The following is a 20000-nucleotide window of genomic DNA, read 5'->3' as shown; positions in this document are numbered from 1 at the left end:
ACAGATTGGGTCAATCTGAAGGCAAGTTTGGCAAAGGGAAAATGCGGAGTGCCCAAGGATTTTTTCCTACACTATACACACGGATCACAAGAACATAAGAATAGAGGAGACTGCAAGAGGCACTAGGCAGCTCCATGTCCATTACCACCTTTCAACCTAATCCATAAAGTTATCTCATCGTCTCTTAAAACAACCAATTGTTTCAACGTTCACTACATTGTTGCTAAGTCTATTCCATTCGTCATCCAATCTGCTGGTACATCAATTCTTGCCTATTTCCTTTTTAAACCTAAATTTTTCCAGTTTAGTTCCATTACTACGAGTCCTGTCCTGCTGTTTTAATGTGGATGGAATTAAGGACCACAATGGAAATAAGCGTACATGCTTTTTTGTGTTATCCTCGGCAATTTGCAATTATTGTTTCGAATTATGTGTTCTTGCTTATCTAATTCTTTTATTAATTTTTTTTATTTATTATTTTTTATTTTATTATTTTATTATTTTATTATTTTATTATTTTATTATTTTATTATTTAATTATTTTATTTTTTATTTTTTATTTTTTTTTAGTATTTTAATTATTTTTATTATTTTTATTCATTATTATTTTATTATTTTATCATTTTATTATTTCATTATTTTATTATGATGATGATGTAGAGAAGAAAGAGACAAAACGGAGAGAAGACATGGGAGGGAGGGAGGGAGGGAGGGAGGGAGATGTGGGAATTGACACACACGACGCTCTCTGGGGGATGGCGTGGCCTTGTTGTAGAATTGAAAAAGTGCGTCACCAGCCATTGGTGGGCATTTGCCAGGAGGCTGGCTGGTGTGGAGAGGGAGGTGGGTGGGTGGGTGTGGCTTTGATGTAAAGAAGACCAACGTCATGAAGGTGGGGTTAGATCACTTGTTCTCGCCCTTTTTCATTCCTTTCCTCCCTTTCGTGAATTCTCAACGTTCGTGTGGCTTCCCTTTGTTTTTCTTCCCAAATCCCGCATCGCAATAAATAAATAGATAGATAAATAAATAAATTAATTAATCAATAAATAAATAAAAATAGATTAATAAATCAATAAATAATAAATAATAATAATGAATAATGATGGTGATAATAATAATGATAATAATGATAATGATGATGATGAATGATGATGATGATGATGATGATGATGATGATGATGATGATGACGAAATGAATGTTGTTGAAGAGAAACCCTTTGCTTTTCAGAGCTGTTAATCATAATTATCTTATCTTATATTTTTTTATTTATTTTTCTTTTTGTTTTTATATTCAGATTCTCCATAGATTATATCTTTGTAATATCAGACCATGTCATGGCCTCCCTAAATTCTTGTCATGTCTCCCGTGCTAGCCATGCTTCCCTAAATTCTTGTCATGGCTCCCTTGTAATCCATGCCTCCCTAAATTCTTGTCATGGCTCCCTTGTTGTCCATGCCTCCCTAAATTCTTGTCATGGCTCCCTTCAAAGCCATACCTCCCTAAATTCTTGTCATGTCTCCCTTCAAAGCCATGGCGCCGAGGTTGAGAACAACTTTGTTAGATGAAGAACATGAATGGAAAAGGGCTTCCCGTTTTCAGGAGAGGTGGGCAGGGAGGGGGCACTTTTTTTTTTTTTTTTTTTTTTTTTTAATGAATGAATGAAATGTCACTCCCACGGGCTTTGTTTGAGCCCGTGCGGTGTGTGTTTATGTACCCTGGGTCTGTGATCAAACAAAGAACTTGAATACACCAATACATTGCGTACAGTATACGCATACATGTGATGGATACTTTCCCCATCCCAGGAAGGACGCCCCCATAGATCTTGATCGGGAGTGAGAAACCCAACTGAACCAAAGGGTACCGTTGCCGGAGGTCTTTGGGCAGAGGCAAAGGGAACTTGGCCTTCCCAGACGAAGGGGTGTCCTAGAAGGAGAGAGAGAGAGAGAGGGGGGGGGGGAATGTGACATTAAAGGGAGAAAATAAGGAACACAAGTAGTTTGGCTTGGCACTCCAAAATATTTCCTAAGGAGGAGGAGGAGGAGAAGGAGGAGGAGTATGTAATGTGTCACCTTCATGTAGACACAGTGCCAAAAGCCTGCTGATACCTCTAAGGCCCTCCCCTCCCTCCCCTCCCTCCTTTCCTCCCTCCCCTTACAGCCTTCATCCCTCGCTGATTGTCAGCCTCCTCCTCTGCTATCTCCACCATAGCCGCGTTTTATTTGTTTGTTATCATTTGTCTGTTTGTTTATTACTGTTTGCTTGATAATCATTTATTATCATGTATCTGTCAATTTATTATTATTTACTATTTACCTGTTTGTTTATTATTCAACTTTAACTATTTATTTATTTATTTCATTTATTATATATATATCATTATGATTTTTATTTGTCTATTTATTATTATTATCATTTTTTTCCCATCCGACCTAGTTATAGACCAAAAGGTCTCCTGTCGGTATGTTCCTCCTATGTAATCCTTTGTAATGTCATACATCCATTCATATTCTTCCTCTCTGTTTTCCTTTAATTCCATAAAATATCGTGGGTACAATCACTCTTATATATAGCTTTATCTTTTACAATCATCCCTAAATACCTATTTCTCGTAACACTCTTCATTCGAAACAAATATCTAATTGCCTCTCTTGAGGTGGCGGGACACTAGGCAATCTCACTAGCATGCTACTTGCTTTTGTTATTTCGTTTGAGTAGAAACTATTTCTGTTACGATCTTTTGTTTTTCAAATTCCCAAATGTCAAATTACTCTTGCATCATGTAGTCTAGAATATTGAAACCGAAATAGTTTCTGCTCAAACGAAGTAGCAAAACCAAGTAGCATGGTAGCTTAGTGTGCCGTCATTTTTACTCTACCACTTTTACGTCAACTCTTCCGTAGACTGCCACGTGCGACCCATTTCCTCCTCCACTTCCTCCTCCACTTCCTCCTCCTCCTCCTCCTCCTCCTCCTCCTCCTCCTCCTCCTCCAGCCTCCCGCCCTTCAAACGTCACATCCCCATCACTTCTTGGTTGTACACATCACCACTATGTAAGTCAAAGGAGGCGTTCACACACAACCGCGCAGTTTTTCCTTGACTATGCGGTACCGCCACGGTTTCCGCGCGGTTCAAACCGCTAGTGTGAATAGGGCCTTAATCTCTCCCTTCACTCACCCTCTCACTCACCGACCGCTACAATCACGTCAGAATCAGCCACAACCGCAGAGTCATCCACAAACAACAAAGGGAAACTCCCACGACGTTTCACTCTCGGGCCAACAACTCGAACCCTCTACCCTGTATTCTCGCCTTTGTAGAAACTCCAGTCTCCTCAAAGCATCCACTTTTTCCAATCCTTACCCCCACACATGTGTATACGTATATGTATATATATATATATATATATATATATATATATATATATGCAATATATATATATATATATATGATATTCTATATATATATATATATGCAATATATATATATATATATATGTATGTATATATATATATATATATAATATATATATATATATATATATATATATATATACATATAAACTACAGTTCTTCATTAAGTACATGGTTAATTAAATTCCACGGTCCAAAGACCTCTGTAAGGGCCACCGTCCTAGTCTCCTGAAAGGGAAGTTTCGCAACGTTGCGCCGAATCTTCATCATCATCAGTCTTTTATAAACTAGTCATTGCCCACTTACTGAGAACCGCTTGTCGGTGGTGACGGTGAAGCGGTCGACGGCCAGCACCGTGAGGTCCCTCGTGCGAATCCACGACACCTGAAGAAACAAGACAGATTAGGTCCACAGTCAGTGAACATGTGGCAATACGCCACTTCTGCAGTGTCCCCTTAACGCATATAACATCTTTGTAATATGAAATTACTAATCATGGTCAATCTATTGTATGTGTCCGTGCTAATGAAACTGTATATTGTAAATATTGTTGTCACATACAAGAATAGCCCATATATTGTAAATAGTGTCTATATGTAACATAACTGCATAAATTGTACAAAGCATTAAAATATTCATTGGGTATAGTTTATGTGGTAACGGACGGGTTTACTTGAAGTTCAGAAGAGATAATAAAATTTAATTTCATCCCTTCACTTAAGGACGATAACCATTTATCATGATGTGGTTACTAACCACATCAAGTGGTAACCCCGAACGCACCTTGGTGTGATAACTAATCACATCAAACAAAACAAGAGCGCCACGAAGGAGAGTGACTAGGTGATGATAGCGACCGCAAGAAAACATGTCAGTTGTGCCGGCCATTCTTTCTTTCTTTCTTTCTCTTTCTTTCTTTCTCCTTTCTTTCTTTCTTTCTCTTTCTTTCTTTCTTCTTTCTTTCTTTCTTTCTCCTTTCTTTCTTTCTTTCTCTTTCTTTCTTTCTTTCTCTTTCTCTTTCTTTCTTTCTAGAACAGCGTTTCCCAACCTTTTCCGACCATAGCACCCCCTGTTGTCATGTCTAAGCAGTCCAGCACCCCGATCTTGTTATTAGAAGGATAAAAGAAAGTGAAGTGTATAATGCTTGATGATTTATTTTCTTGATTCCTTAGAAATGAAACAAATTGACAATATTGTTTGTAGAAGACGTAAGAACACCCTAGAAAAATAAAATAGCATGGAAAAAGTCAAATATGCACAACTAGGTAATTAATGATACATATATCAATGTGATTTTTGTGTGCATCACTTCCCAGCACACCCCTATAATTGATTTCAGCACCCCAGGTTGGGAAACGCTGTATATCTAGAGAGAGAGAGAAAGAGAGAGAGAGAGAAAGAGAGAGTAACATCACCGCGGCATCGCTTTGGCTCAGTCTTCCTCCTCCTTCTCCTCCTCCTCCTCCTCCTCCTCCTCTTCCTCCTCCTGCTGAAAGGTGCTCATCGAGTGACGACGGAGCTGCCAACTGAAAGGGCTATCACACTGGGTTATTTTACCTCCAACTTTCGAGTCATCGGCGATACCGCCTACCTCCAGAACTTCTTCCGCCGTAAAATCACTATGGCAAAATATTTTGTTTTCTCAACAAAAATACGTAGAATCTCAGATCCCTTCCCGAAATCTGCGGCCTGCAAATCTGCTGTAACAGTCGAAGGTAAAATAGCCCAGTGTGATCATGCCTGAGCAAAGGAAGCAACTATGGCTCGTGGCTTTTGTCCTCCCAAGGAGTGCAGAATCAAGCAAAGGATCCCGACGAGTTTTTCAATTAGATTATAAATTAGAATAGATTCTCATAAGAAATTACGAAAAGAGAAAGAAAAAAATTAAAGGTTTACCTGGTCAATGAAAGTAGTCATACAAGTCAAGTCATCAAGCAAAACTTGATAAATCAGATGCTGTCTGGAGCAAGGTCATATTGCCTTATGGGAAAACGTTGCGCACAAGAAAGTAGTCATTAATGCGGGTCAAATAAGATCAATAGTATTGCACAATGGCCCATATTGAACAATATATTGTTGACGGTGTAGGGATGATATTGAATAGGCACACGTGTTTGTCCTGTACATTTGGTGTCTTCAATATATTATGTCATTCTTCAATATCAAGTGTTTGGCCTGTACATTTGATGTCTTCAATATATTGTGTCATTTTTCAATAATATCCGTACATTGTCAATAATATTATACAATAAGGAATATTACGCAATGATATTAAACGTCTAATGCTCGCATTAAGCTCGCACTGCAAGGATTAATTTGAGCGGCCTACCATTATTTTAAATTGAGCCTTTCACACTACGTCATTGCGGTTGCCCGGTTGCGCAACAGGCTATGGCTGTTGCCCGCTCCGGTAACAAGTGACCGTCACTGGCAGTTGCCGTCACCGACCGTCTCTTTTTCTTGACCAGCAAAGCCAACTGAAGCACCTCCTCCATTGATGCCATTCTTTCGACTAATGAGATGATGAGAAAGGATTCCACAACTCGGTGACAGTCACTGGTTGCTTGCAGTTGCCCGAGACTTTCACACTAGTCAACTAGTGACCGCCACTAGTGACGGTCACTAGTTGCCTAGTGTGAAAGGGGCCTTAGTGACGGCAGGTGGTGTGTTTGGGAGCCGACGCTCTCTCCTTTTACCCTTCTTGTTCGAATAGCCAGGGCAAATGACAGCCACCGGCAGCCGTTGGGAATCGTACCGGTGTCCTCCTCTTAGGAAGCCTGACCGGTGTCGTTGTGACACACGGGGAGGCGACCTGTCTACCTCCCTACCTACCCACCTACCTACCTACCGACCTACCTACGCCTGGAGATGCTTATCTGCAGTACCAGCACGCAATTTTTGTTCCCCGTCAGGATTAAAACTCGGGTCACTCACGCACGAAGAAAGACGAAGAACACTTCCCCCGACCCACCTAAAAGCTCCACCACTGAGTTCTTACTGATCTCCAGTAAGTCCGGTTGATGGCCATAAGGTAGTATTACAAGTTATCTGGAGACTTAACTGAGAAGCAAAAAGTCTCTTCTCTCCATCTCCTCCTCCTCCTCCTCCTCCTCCTCCTCTTTCTCCTCCTCCTCCTCTTCCTCCTCTGTACCGGGTGACACTTTCTTCCACCATCTGCTACAGGCTCTTTGGTTCCTCTCCATCCATCACTTCCACCCCTCCACCACTTCCCTCCGCCTCGGTCCTACGGTAACGAAGGTCTCTCTCTCTCTCTCTCTCTCTCTCTCTCTCTCTCTCTCTCTCTCTCATCTCTCCTCTCTCTCTCTCTCTCTCTCTCTCTCTCTCTCTCTCTCTCTCTCTCTCTCTCTCTCTCTCTCTCTCTCTCTCTCTCTCTCTCTCTCTCTCTCTCTCTCTCTCTCTCTCTCTCTCTCTCTCTCTCTCTCAGACTCTATGATGGCTCGCTTCTCTTTCTCCCCGTGGCATCGGGCCATCGGGTGCCAAGCCATTTCATCTTCAAAATGGTCACCGCTGCCACCGCCACAGGGCCACTTTATTCCTTTATTCCTCCTCCTCTTCCTCCTCCTCCTACACCTCCTCCTCCTCCTCCTCCTCTTCCTCCTTCCCCTCCTCCTCCTCCTCCTCTTCCTTCTTCCTCATTAAAACAAAATAACACATTCTACTTCGTAGAAAGCAAACTAGACTTGATGATCGCAATCCCTTTACTTTAAAACCAAAAGTTAGATTTTCATCAAGAGGCCATGCACGCTTCTTGATGGAGCAAAGATCAAAGTTTGTTTTCGACTTTTGGGACAACGCCGCCTCCGTCGAAGCAGAACCGGGAACTGGACATTCCTGCGACAAAATGTGTGTGTGTGTGTGTGTCTGTGTGTGTGTGTGTGTGTGTGTGTGTGTGTGTAATCGAGACCTATTACACTCTCGGGCGAGACCTGAAATCCCATATATGGCCCGATCCCTGTGGTAATGGTGTGATTTTACACACACACACACACACACACACACACACACACACACACACACACACACACACACACACACACACACACACACACACACACACACACACACACACACACGCACACACAACTCCTTGCCCACCACAGTTAGAATGCTAGCACGTAGTGCAACGATGATTTTTTTTTTTTTTTTTTTTATCTCTCGGCGGGACTCGAACTCGGATCGCAGAGTAAGCGGTCGAGAGCGGTATAACTGCACCTTATATGTATGTATATTTGTATGTATGTAGTTATATATGTGTGTAGTACGTATGTATGCATGAATATATATATATATATATATATATATATATATATATATATATATATATATATATAAAGTATTTCTGTGTGTGTGTGTGCGTTTGCGTGTGTGTGCATGTGTAGGTGTGTTTGTGTGTGTGTGTGTTTGCGCGCGCGCGGCGCGTGTGTGTGTGTGTGTGTATGTATTAACCTAGTTGTATTTTACGGGGAAGAGAGCTATGTGTGTGTGTGTGTGTGTGTGTGTGTGCGCGCGTGCGTGTATACGTGCGTATGTGCGGAGTTGAAGATATGCAATTAAGAGTCCGTATCTGTCTCATCTGTCAAACATTTACTTACATTCATTGACGCATTGACGTGGAGAGATCCGTATCCTAAAGGTGACAGCACACTAGGCATTTCTCGCTAGCATGCTACTTGCTTTTGCTACTTGCTTTTGCTACTTGCTTTTGCTATTTCGTTTGAGTAGAAACGACTTCGGTTACGATCTTTTGTTTTTCAATTTTCCAAATGTCAAATTACTCTTGCGTCATATAGTGAAAAGCTGAATGACGAACTAAGAAAAGTTAAACCTAGAATACGAATGTTAGACACATTTTTGGAGTATTCTTACGGAAGGCTAGAATGTTGTAACCGAAATCGTTTCTACTTAAACGAAATAGCAAAAGCAAATAGCATGTCATCATAGTGTGCCGCCATCATTTTGATCCTCTAATTTCTTCTGTTTCTTGTTATCTTCTTGATGGTCTGTCACCCCTTACTATAATTTTTTTTTTTTTTTTTTTTTTTTTTTAGTAAAGATAACTTTCCTGGAATTTCTTTCCTTCCGCTCTTCTAATGTGAGAAATTTCGGTTTTATCCAATTCATATTCCAAACCAGCCTGTTCTGGAATGAATTTTGGTTCCCGTATTTTGTAATCTATGTCTCTTATATCTCTCTTTTTATGTGGTTACCTCGCTACCACAGCGTATTTTAGTCTGAGGTTGACCAGATTTTCAAATATTTTGTTTTTATCATATCTCTGTTGAGATAATGAAATGCCAACCTTTGAGACCATAAGAATGAAGGAGACTGCAAGAGACCATATCATTTACCATCTCTATCCATAAGTTATCTCATTTTCTCTTAAAGCAACAAATCAATTCAGCGCTCACAACATGGTTACTAAGTCTATTCCATTCGTTGACTACTCTATTCGTAAACCAGTTCTTGCCTGTTTCCTTCTTCAACCTAAATTTATCAAATTTAAATTCATTAATATGGGTCCTGCCCTACCGTCTTAATATGATGAACTTGCTATCATCACCCTAGTTAAAGCCCTTGACCCATTTGAATACTTCTATCAGATCGCCCTGTACTCTTCGTCTTTCCAGAGAGTATAAGTTAATGTGTCTAAGCTTGTTTTCGTGTGGTGAATTTGTAAACCCTTGTATCACTTTAGTCATTCTCCTCTGTACTGATTCATGCAGGACGAGGATATTCCAGCGATATGATTGCTTGGTGTGTGTATCTTGTTTTGATGTGTTTTTGTGAATTAGTGCTTATTGCTTTTACTGTTTTATTTGATTTATTTATTTGTATATGATATGCGCTGAATGGCCTACCGGCTCCGGCGTTTGGCCTTCAAACAAAAAAATATCATAAATCAAAATCAATCAATCTGTACTGATTCGAGTGAATTAATATCCATTCAAAAGGACGGAGACCAAAACTGCATCGCAAATTCAAGGATAGATAGAGTTTAATGATCACCTCTGCAGTTTTGTTTGTAAACGTTCTAGCAATAAATCCTAATGTCCTCTTAGCCCTAGACCTGGCATTATACATTAACCAAGCGTTTCTCAACTAGGGTTCCCCGGAACCCTAAGGTTCCGCAAAGGGTCCCTAAGAGTTTCGCGAGAACAAGTGAGATAAGCTAACGCACTTTTTATTTTTTTTTATTTAATTTCATATACGTAATATAATTAAACACGCACGACATATTCTTGGTTATTGTAATAATGCAATATAGACATCATCCTATCTAACCTATTATTACGATGAAAATAAAATGAGAAAGATATGGTATATGTTTTTTTTTGTTTTTGTTTTTTTGCGCAGAGATTCCTTGAGACATGCAATCTATTTTAAAGGTTACGCAAGGGTAAAAAGGTTGAGAAACGCTGCATTAACCGTTCGTATTTCTCCTCCGTTATTATGTTTACTCCCCTAATTAAGATCCCCAAGTGCTCTTCCTCCTTTTCTCGCGTGTTTTTTTCTCTTCATATTTTCTGCATAGCTGCATGACACTCTCCTCTGGTTTTGGCCCACTTCCAAAATTATGCCTTTCTTTATAATGAATTTCATCTTCCACTCCTGGTTTCATGCATTAAACTTATCGAAGTCTTCTTGTAGTAAATTATAATAGTCTTTATTTTTCCACCTTTCCATGATCTTGACCTCATTGGCTCTGCGGTGCAGTGGTACCGCTCGCGAATCTAATCCAGCTGTCCAAGGTCGATTCTCGCCCAGTGCTGAAATATTTTAAGCATTGCTGCAATGCGAGCCGGCATTCCAACTCTTGTGGGGCAAAGAACTGTTTGTGTGTGTGTGTGTGCGTGTGTGTGTGTAAAACGTCACAGCATAAAAAATCGGATATATATATGAGCTCTGAGCTCACATCCGGGAGGGTAATATCTGTCGACCACGAGTCCAACACTTGATCCAAGACTGGTGAGTTGGCGAACAAGTTAGTAACAAGCCAACACCTCCGGCATCCTTAACCGATCTCTATCTTTGGTACTAATCCATCTGTCATCTCTTCAATCCGACATCTCATACTTCATTACTGTTCGCATGAGCCTATCTTTCATGAGACCTTTCATCCATCCCAGTGTGATTCCTTTAAGTCCTCTAGGATCTCTCAGCTTCCACGTAAATCTTTGGTGGGGCACCATGTCTACAGCATTCTACAGATCCAAGTACACAGAGTCCACCCAGTCATCTCTTTCATGAAGCGCATAAACAACTCTCAGATAAAGACGTGCCACATTCTTTACACGGGACCTTCCGTTCCTCAATCTTAATTTGATTATCTTTAGTGTTCAAGAAAATACCAAAAAAACAGAACATTTACGTCTATAAAGCAGGAGGCTGACACAGGACCTAAGTCTGAATTAAAAATTATCTTTAGTGTTCATGAAAACAGCAACAAATAAAAGATGTACGTCCAAGAAGCAGGAGACTAACTCGTCGAGCATCTCTCGGTACTGTATGCTGCCAAGAACACCAACTTCATCGCGCGACTTACCGTTTTATCATTTAGATCGTGCACCCGACAGGGCAGCGAGGCCGTGTGCCCGGCCACGGCCGTGACGTTTCGTGACGTCACAGCAAGCGTCGGCTCCACGTCCAATCGGTCGTCGCGCCACCAGCGCTGAGAGCGCACGCCAAAGCCACCCACCACCATCATGTCGCCTGTGGGGTCAAGAGCAAAAAGGGGTTTGAGCTGGAGGGAGGGAGGGAGGGAGGGGTGATGCGCGTGGGTGTGCGTACACACATTCACGCAAGCATGCACACACACACACACACTGAATGAAGAAACAGTGAGTTCATAAACTATACAAGAATGTAAGATCAAACTAGATGCTGAAAGATACAAAAACGGGTCACTACGAGCATAGCTCTCTTCCCGTAAAATACATCTAGGTAAATACACACACACACACACACACGCACGAATTTAAGAGCAAACTAGACACTGCGAGATACAAAGGCGGGACACCACAAGCGTAGCTCCCTTTCCCGTAAAATACAACTAGGTAAATACATAAGCATGAACTCGAAGAGGTACCATACAGCAGAATGAAAAAAATGTCTGGTGAAAGCAAGAATAATCATATGAAATTCTTAAAACGTGGACTGGACATGTGGAAAGCAGGGATAGTGTCACCATAGGATGTGTCCCTACCCAGGAAAACTGTGTTGAAAGGAACCCAATATGTGTTTACCTTATTGGACATAACATGACTTAGGAGACTGATGGAGAGCTGTGGACGTATCATGTCGTTAAATGATTTCAGTTATTGGCCAAATAACGTTAAGACTTTTCACCAAAGGCTAATCACTGGGCTTGAATAAGGAACCCGATATGTATTTACCTTATTGGACATAACATGACTTAGGAGACTGATGGAGAGCTGTGGACGTATCACGTCGTTAAATGATCTCAGTTATTGGCCAAATGACGTTAAGACTTTTTACCAAAGGCTAATCATTGGACTTGAATAAGGAACCCGATATGTATTTACCTTATTGGACATAACATGACTTAGGAGACTGATGGAGAGCTGTGGACGTATCACGTCGTTAAATGACCTCAGTTATTGGCTAAATGACGTTAAGACTTTTTACCAAAGGCTAATCATTGGGCTTGAATAAGGAATGTACTGCCTCAGAGAAGGTGGTTTTCTCATAACTGAGGAACCCCCCAGGGCTTGCAGAAAGAAAGGGAGCAGATTCTGGGTCAGTAAGACTGTGCTAATTCTCCAGATAACATTTTCCACTAACACCAGCACTTACAACAAAAGAAAATTTTAGACATTTAGTTTATACTCCTACTTAGGAAATTGATATTTATCGCATCTCTCCATGACTGGAGAGAAACGCGACAGATGGAATGATTAATTACAGCAGCGTTTCTCAACCTTTTACTCTTGCGTAACCTTTAGAATAAATTGCATGTCTCAAGGAACCCCTTCGTTATTTCCATCGTAATAATAGGTTAGATAGGGTGATATCTATATTACATTATTACAATAACCAAAAATATGTCGTGCGTGTTTAATTGTATTACGTATATGAAATTAAATCAAAAATCAAAAGTGCATTAGCTTATCTCACTTGTTCTCACAGAACCCTTAGGGACCTTTTGCGGAACCTTAGGGTTCCGGGGAACCCTGGTTGAGAAACGCTGGGTTACAAGCTGTCTGAGGTGGACGGATGCATGGACGAGAGAGTTTTCTGGGATGCTTTAGTGATACATTATTAAGAACGTTGGCAACCTGTGTCGTCATGATGCTTTACTCGGGAGCAACGAATTAAACAATCGAACATCAAAATGTTTATTGAGATTATACAATATCGTCAGTGTTGGTGATGCATTGTATGATACTTGCAAAAACGAATGATGGGTGACTGTGAGAAAGGATCAGTGTTTATGCTTGGGGGTGAAGATTATAAGATTATTGGAAAATCGACAAGCGAATATTCTCTTCTAAGAGGAATTTGTTGTTACAGTGCGTTGTTCAGTTTAATTTGTGACAGCAGCACATAAAACCATGACGGATTTGCCCTTGGATGACGGAACCATGCATAAGTGATGATGAGACGGAATTTTAAAAATATTCTTTGTCAGTAAAAAAAACTAAAATGTTTATCTTCAACACGAAGGTACCACGTTGTTGAGAAAATTATGCTTTGCTTTCAGCAGTATATGTGAATGAAGAATTATATATAATTTCTTGGGTTTGCTTGTATTCCTTTCATATAGGTAAAAGGTGCAGATGGAGAGATGATAATGGAAGAGACGGCAGTGAGAGGTAGAATATTTTAGTGAGTTGCTAAATGTGAAAGAGGATAGGGAGGGAAAGGTAGTTGCAGTGGGAAGCATTAAGAAAATGACCGTGATGAATGAGGAAAATGGAGGAGAAATAAGGAAAGATGAGGTGAAAGCAGTTATTAAAATGATGAGAGCAGGTAAGGCACCTGGGTTGGATGGATGCCATGCAGTGTCTAAAAAAGGGAGATACAGTAATAGTGGACTGGCTGGTGAGTTTGTTGAATGTTTGTTTAAAAGAGGAAAGGGGGACAAGGGTTAGTGTAGTAGTTTCAGAGGGATCAGTTTGTAGTGTACTTTGGAAGGTACATTGGAGGGTTTTAAGCGATAGGATTAGGAGAAGAACAGAGGGAGTGAGTAATTGTTGAGGAACAGTGTGGGTTTAGGACAGGTAGGGGTTGCGTAGATCAGATTTTTGTGGTAAGACAGATATGTGAGAAAGCTTTGGGAAAAGGTAAAAATTTATTTGTACCTTTATGTATTTGGAAAAGGCTTATGACAAGGTAAACAGGAAGGCACTGTGGGAGATATTGCAGATACATGGGATAGGATGAAAGCTGTTAAGAGCAGTCAAGAATTTTTACCAGAGTAGTAGAGCTTGTGTTAAAATCAGAAATGGAGAGACTGAGTAGTTTGAGGTAAAGGTGGGACTTCGCTAGGGAGGTGTCATGTTCCCATGGCTGTTCAGTTTATACATGGATGGGGTGGTGCGAGAGGTAAACACAAGGGTAATAGGCCGGGGATTTGAGATGGCTAAAGAAAATTTAGAAAAATGGGATACAAGCCAGTTGTTTCCTGACGATACTGCACTTGTAGCATGATCAGAGGAGGGATTAAGGAAGTTAATGACAGAGTTTGAGAGGGTGTGTGAAAGAAGGAAGTTGAAGATAAAAGTGGGTGAAAGTAAAGTGATGAGATTTACAAGGTGGGAAGATGGCAGCAAATTGGAAGTGAATATTAAGGGAGAGAGACTGGACGAAGTGGATAGCTTTAGATATTTGAGTACGAATGTGGCAGGAAAAGGAGGAGTGGAGGTGGAGGTAGAATGTAGATTGAGAGAAGAAAGTAAATGCCTTGGAAGATTAAAAAGTGTAATGAGAAATAGACATTTATGAATGGATGCTAAGAGGGGATTATATGAAGGTGTGATTGTGCCGACAGCCCTTTATGGGGCAGAAACATGGAACATAAGAGAGGAAGAGTTTAAATGCGTTTGAGGTGAAATGCCTGAGAAGTATGGTAGGGGATACTAGGCTGGATAGAGTGAGAAACGATAAGGTTAGGAGGAGAGCGGGGCTGGAGAGTTGGGAGATAGGGTTGATGAAAGAGTATTGGGATGGTTTGGACACATTGAAAGAAGGAGTGAAGAAAGATTGGGAAAAAAGAGCTGTGGAATGTAGAGGTGGAAGGAGTGAATATGAGGGAGCGACCAAGGATGAGATGGATGGATGGGGTGAAAGGGGTACTGGGAAAGAGGGGAATGTCTGTCTAGGAAGGAAGGGAGAAGATAGAAGTTAGGAATGAGTGGAGAATAGTTGTGTATGGATGATGATATGATGCATGGAAGGAAGTGGATTGGGGATGGGAGGGACGAATGAGTATGTATGAATGATTTTTTGGCACAGCCCAAAGGGATTTCTCCCCGTCTTCTCTTTTTTCTGCTTAAGGGGATGGAGAGCGGGGTCGCCGATTAAATGAAGCGGCCTTGCTATGGATGTGCTGTGTCTTGCGACATTGCTCCTGACCCAGGGCAGTGGGTGAGATGCAGGGATGACCCGTCATCCAGGAGGAGCCAAAATAAGAGGGAGGGAGGGGGTGAATGAGAGTGGAGTATGTGGTGATAGAATGGGTAGGAAGGGATTTTACTCCTTTGTTTTTGGCTACCTCCCTTTAAGGTGGAAAAAACCGTTGGTATATTAATATATATTATATGTAATATGTGATCTGTGATTATTTATCATGTTCATTTTGGTAAGTGAATACGACGATAGCGCCATCACCAATATATTTTGTAAAATCCAGCCAAATATCACACACACACACACACACACACACACACACACACACACACACACACACACACACACACACACACACACACACACACACACACACACACACACACACACTCGTGGCGCATTTGGTAGAGTTCCCGGCTGCCACTACGGTGGTCCGGGTTCGAATCCCGCCCAGGGCTGAAATAATTTCAGTATCGCTGCGCTGTGGGTTGTTATTCCAACTCTCGTGGGCGGGGAGTTGGGTGTGTGTGTGCGTGTAAGGTCACAGCATTACCCATAGATCGGTCATATGAGCTCTGAGTTCTCTTCCGGGAGGGAAATAGCTGTCGATCACGAGTCCAACACGTGATCCAAGACTATGGTGAATGGTGGTGAATCACACACACACACACACACACACACACAGCTCGATAGTATGGTAGTACCGTGCTCGACCGCAAATTCAGCGACCCGAGGTTATTGTGTTGCATCATTTATGTAAATAAGTAAAACGTTTCGAAAAGTTATAAAAACATCAAATAGAAAAAATTAAGACCTAAGAACTTGGATGGAAGCCAGTTGCCCGGACGGTTAACCCCGCTTCCAATTAGACTGATACCTTATTGATTTTTTAAAATAAATATTATATGTACAATACATTATAAGAAGAGAATATTGTTACATATTTATTTATTTTAATTCTATTTTATATTTATTTTTATTTTATTTATTATTATTATTATTATTATTTTTTTTTTTTACTAATCATCCTTTCTTAGGTTTTGTGCGCTGGTGGCGTCATCGGAAGCGTGCTGGTCCCGCATTTGCTTAGTTGTGGGTTCGAATCCCGCACTCCTCTCCGATTCCCAGCAGTGACTGTTACCTGCCCCAACAGTGCAAGCGCATAGGGCAAAGGTGATGGCTTCGGCCGCAATTACGCGCCTCCTGCCATAGATTCTTCACACTATGCATTTTGGCGAAAATATATCGGAACTGCAAATCTCACAAGTGTTATGCAAAATTTGTATTTCATCATCTCTCAAGCAAAGGATTGCCCTCCTAAGCCCAAAGGTGTCAGTAGTCATTGTTTTTAATCTTTAGATGTAATAGGAACTACCGGAACTGTTTGATGACAAGTACATTGCATTTTGTCGACTACGATGGCTTAGTTCGAGAGTTCTTAGCCTAAACGAAAACAGACGCAGACGACACAGGTGACGCAGGCGACGTAGGCGACACAGACGACGCAGCACAGAGCAAAAGCACACTCCCTGTTGCTGAAATGTAGCACAGTTTGAACTTCTCTCTCACATGAAAATGTTGAAGCATTTCAAATGAGAGAGAGGTTCAATCTGTACTTCATCTCAGCAACAGGCAGTCTGCCTTTGCTCTGTGCTGCGTCACCTATGTCGCCGTCGCCTGTGTCGCCTGTGTCGCCTGTGTCGCCTATGTCGCCTGCGTCTCAGTTTGCGCTTAGGCTAAGGGATAGAGATTTATAGGAGAGAAACTCTTGAAAAGAAAGTCAGGAGAGGAACGAAGATGAGGACGACACGCGCCTTCCCCTGTCTGAGCATAGTTTCCCACACAAGTGTGTTGTCAGCAACAGCTCACGCTGAAGAAGAAGAAGAAGAAGAAGAAGAAGAAGAAGATGAAGAAACAAAAAATCCATTGGGTTCCAGGGAAGAACGGCGGTGTCGTCGTCGTTGTTGCCACACAACGCTGCATGCATGGCACCCGCGTGAGCTTCAGAGTGCGGTGCCCTTGGTTGAGGACGACGTAATGCACATTGCAGTTACTTGAAGTACCTGTGTGCATGACCTGACTGCAGGCAGCATTCGGGAAGGAGGAGAAGGAGGAAGAGGAGGAGGAGTTGGTGGTGGAGAATGAGGAGATAGTAGTGGAGGAGGAGGGGGAGGTGGAAGATGTGGAGGAGGTGCAGGAGGAGGAGCAGGGGGAGGAGGAGAAGGACAAGGAGGTGGAGGAGCAGAAGACGTCCGGAGAGACGCGTTGGGCCACCATCAGCCTTTCACTCTTACTCCTCCTCCTCCTCCTCATCCTCCTCCTCCTCCTCCTCCTCCTCCTCCTCCTCCCTTGGTTTCTCCGCCTGGGTCAGGATCCTGAAAATTCTTTTCTCCCCGCATGAACCACCTCCTCCATGCGACGGGCGTCTGGCGGGCTAAAGGCGTTATCACACTGGGCTTTTTTTCCTTCGACAGTTGGAGCAGATTTGCAGGAGATAAATAATTGTATTCCAGCATTCCTTTTTTTTTTTTAGAAAACAAAATAGTATGCCATGGCTATTTCCCAGAGAGGAAAAAAAAAAGTTCTGGAGCTGGATACTACCGCCGAAGAATCGGAGGTTGGAGGGAAACTAGCCCAGTGTGATAACCCTTTCAGCTGTGTTGGAATCTCAATAATCGTCACCACCGCCGCCGCTCTCCACTTTGAGGATGACATGGAGCTCATCCATCGTATTTTGAAAGAAAAGGAAGGGAAATCCTTGCCAGCCATTCCGCTCGCCAGCTGTCCGGGTGAAATTGATGCTGGGTGGGGCCACTCCCGGGTTGGTCTGCATGGGAGGCACTGATGCAAATGCATAATCTTCTCTTTCGCTGAGCTTTACGATGGAAATGATGATGATGGTAATAAAATTGTAAATCATAAGAGGACACCTGTGCAGCATTCCTGAAGTAGTAGTAGTAGTAGTAGTAGTAGTAGTAGTGGTGGTGGTGATAGTAGTATTAGTAGTAGAAGTAGTAATAGTGGTCATAGTAGTGGTGGTAGTAGTAGTAGTAGTAGTAGTAGTAGTAGTAGTAGTGGTGGTGGTGGTGGTGGTGGTGATACTAGTAGTAGTAGTAGTAGTGGTGGTGGCGATAGTAGTAATAGTAATAGTAGCAAATGGTGAAGAGATGGCGAAAAGAACCTCATCACTTATCACCCAAGTCATAGACGCAGTAAAAGCAACCAACCGGATGTACAGTACGTCAATCAAGTACCGTGGTGTGCGTGCGTGGGAGTGTGTGTGTGGGGGGAGTTCGCGTGGAGTAAGCGACAGAGGGAAGAAGTCTTCGCACTTCGTTTCAACAACTCGGCCGATACAAACGACATCGTTCTCTATTCGGGGCGACAGCGGGGGGAGGAAGGAGGGGGTGGGGGGTTAGGGCAGATTTGCTCGAATCCACCCTCCCGCCCCACCCCACCCCCCTGTGGGGAATGTTGGTGTTACGCCCCCCGCCCCCCCAGGGGGTGCCTGCTCACTCCCGACTTACCTGGTTACATCAGTGTCCCCCTAAGTGCCTCCCCTTTCTCCCCCCCCCCCGACTCCATCCAAACACAAACGCTCGCGCACCACTTACGAGGCAGTAAGTAACCTTCAAAGGTGAACAGCAGTACTCCGCAGCTATTTCGTCTTGGGGCTGAGCCAGAAGGACGGACGAACGGCGCCGCAGGGCCTCGTGCCGCTGCCGCCGCCGCCGCCGCCGCCGCTGCCGCCGCCCTTTTGCGGAGATGTGCGCAGCCAGCTGGCTGTTAACTCTGGTACGCAGTGGTTTCCCGCAACTGAAGAAAATCGTCGCCGGGCAGCAGCAGAATCCGAAAACAAGGAGAGAAAAAGCGCCGTGGAAGGGAGTGGAGATAGACATTAACGCTCAGAGTAAGCGAGGTATTTTCACGTGTTAAATCATTTCATCTGACGGATCAGAGAGTAAAAAGGGGACAGAGCGACGCCGGCACGGGAGGACAGACCTCAACACTTGAGCAGCCTGTGGTGTGGGACACGGGGACTTAAGAAGAAGAAGAAAAAGGAAAATATTGGAGCTCTGGGGTAGTGTACAGGCAAAGACACAGGCAGGGAGAACGAGAGTGAGGAAGGGAGAGGGAGACAGGGTGGGAGGGAGTTGGGGGTTCTTCAGCTGTAGCAAAATGGAAGCCGCATCTTCTTTGATGTTGGACTCGACCCACAGCTGCTGAGAAACAATAACAAGCAACCTCCTCTTGAGCGCCGCGCGCACTCTCGGGGTTATGAAGACGACGAGGACGACGATGTCTGCAGTAGTATCACATTCATGCGCGTCTTCTTCTTTTCTGTCAGTCTCTTTGCTTTGCTTCCTTTTTATTTTGGGGATGGAGGGGGTGAGAGAGAGGGATAGGGGTTTTGCGTAGCTGTTGTTGCTGATGTCCCCTGTGAAGGAATGATCACACTGGGCAAAGGGTTATCACACTGGGCAAAGGGTTATCACACTGAGCTTCCACGGGTACAATATTTTGTTTTTTAGATCCCGAAATATCAAGTTACTTTTCCGTCATATTTAGCAAAGTTGAACGATGAACTAAGAGGTTATAAACTTCTAGGAATGTTAGATATACTGTACGAATGTTCTAGATTTCTGTAAGGAAGTCAAAAACTAGTTTTGACATGATATGTTTTCAGTGAAGGTTGTGAACGAAGTTCATTCTGCCAGCCAGATCAATGACAGCATCACTTAATCCCTTGTCACACATACACGACTCAAGCGAGTTCGTTTGAGTAGAAACGACTTAGGTTACGATCTTTTATTTTTCGAATCTCCAAATGTCAAATCACCTTTGCGTCATATATTGAGAAGCTGAATGACGAATTAAGAGAAGTTAAACCTATACGAATATTAGACGCATTGTTGAATTGTAGACTTAGGGAATTCTAGAATAGTGTAAGCGAAGTCGTCTTCCAGCTTTTCAAA

The 20000-nt window shown here is 42.6% G+C and overlaps 1 protein-coding gene across 2 annotated transcripts in view; it reads right to left on the bottom strand.

The window, feature by feature from the left end:
* The window catches only part of LOC143040686 (uncharacterized), a 53902-nt gene that overhangs the window by 12559 nt on the left and 21343 nt on the right, over positions 1-20000 (bottom strand). Inside the window, exons 2-3 of one of the 2 annotated variants that reach the window (XM_076211981.1) lie at positions 10979-11145; positions 3721-3798 (exon numbers count right to left, since the gene is read on the bottom strand). In XM_076211981.1, the coding sequence (XP_076068096.1) occupies positions 3721-3798; positions 10979-11145 (245 nt within the window). The remainder of the gene's footprint in view (positions 1-3720; positions 3799-10978; positions 11146-20000) is intronic. The other variant, XM_076211982.1, reaches the window with a different exon arrangement.

The sequence above is a fragment of the Oratosquilla oratoria genome, chromosome 29 (assembly GCF_046742065.1).
Source record: "Oratosquilla oratoria isolate Oo_2021 chromosome 29, ASM4674206v1, whole genome shotgun sequence".
Taxonomy (NCBI): domain Eukaryota; kingdom Metazoa; phylum Arthropoda; class Malacostraca; order Stomatopoda; family Squillidae; genus Oratosquilla; species Oratosquilla oratoria.
This window is presented reverse-complemented; position numbering and strand designations above follow the sequence as displayed.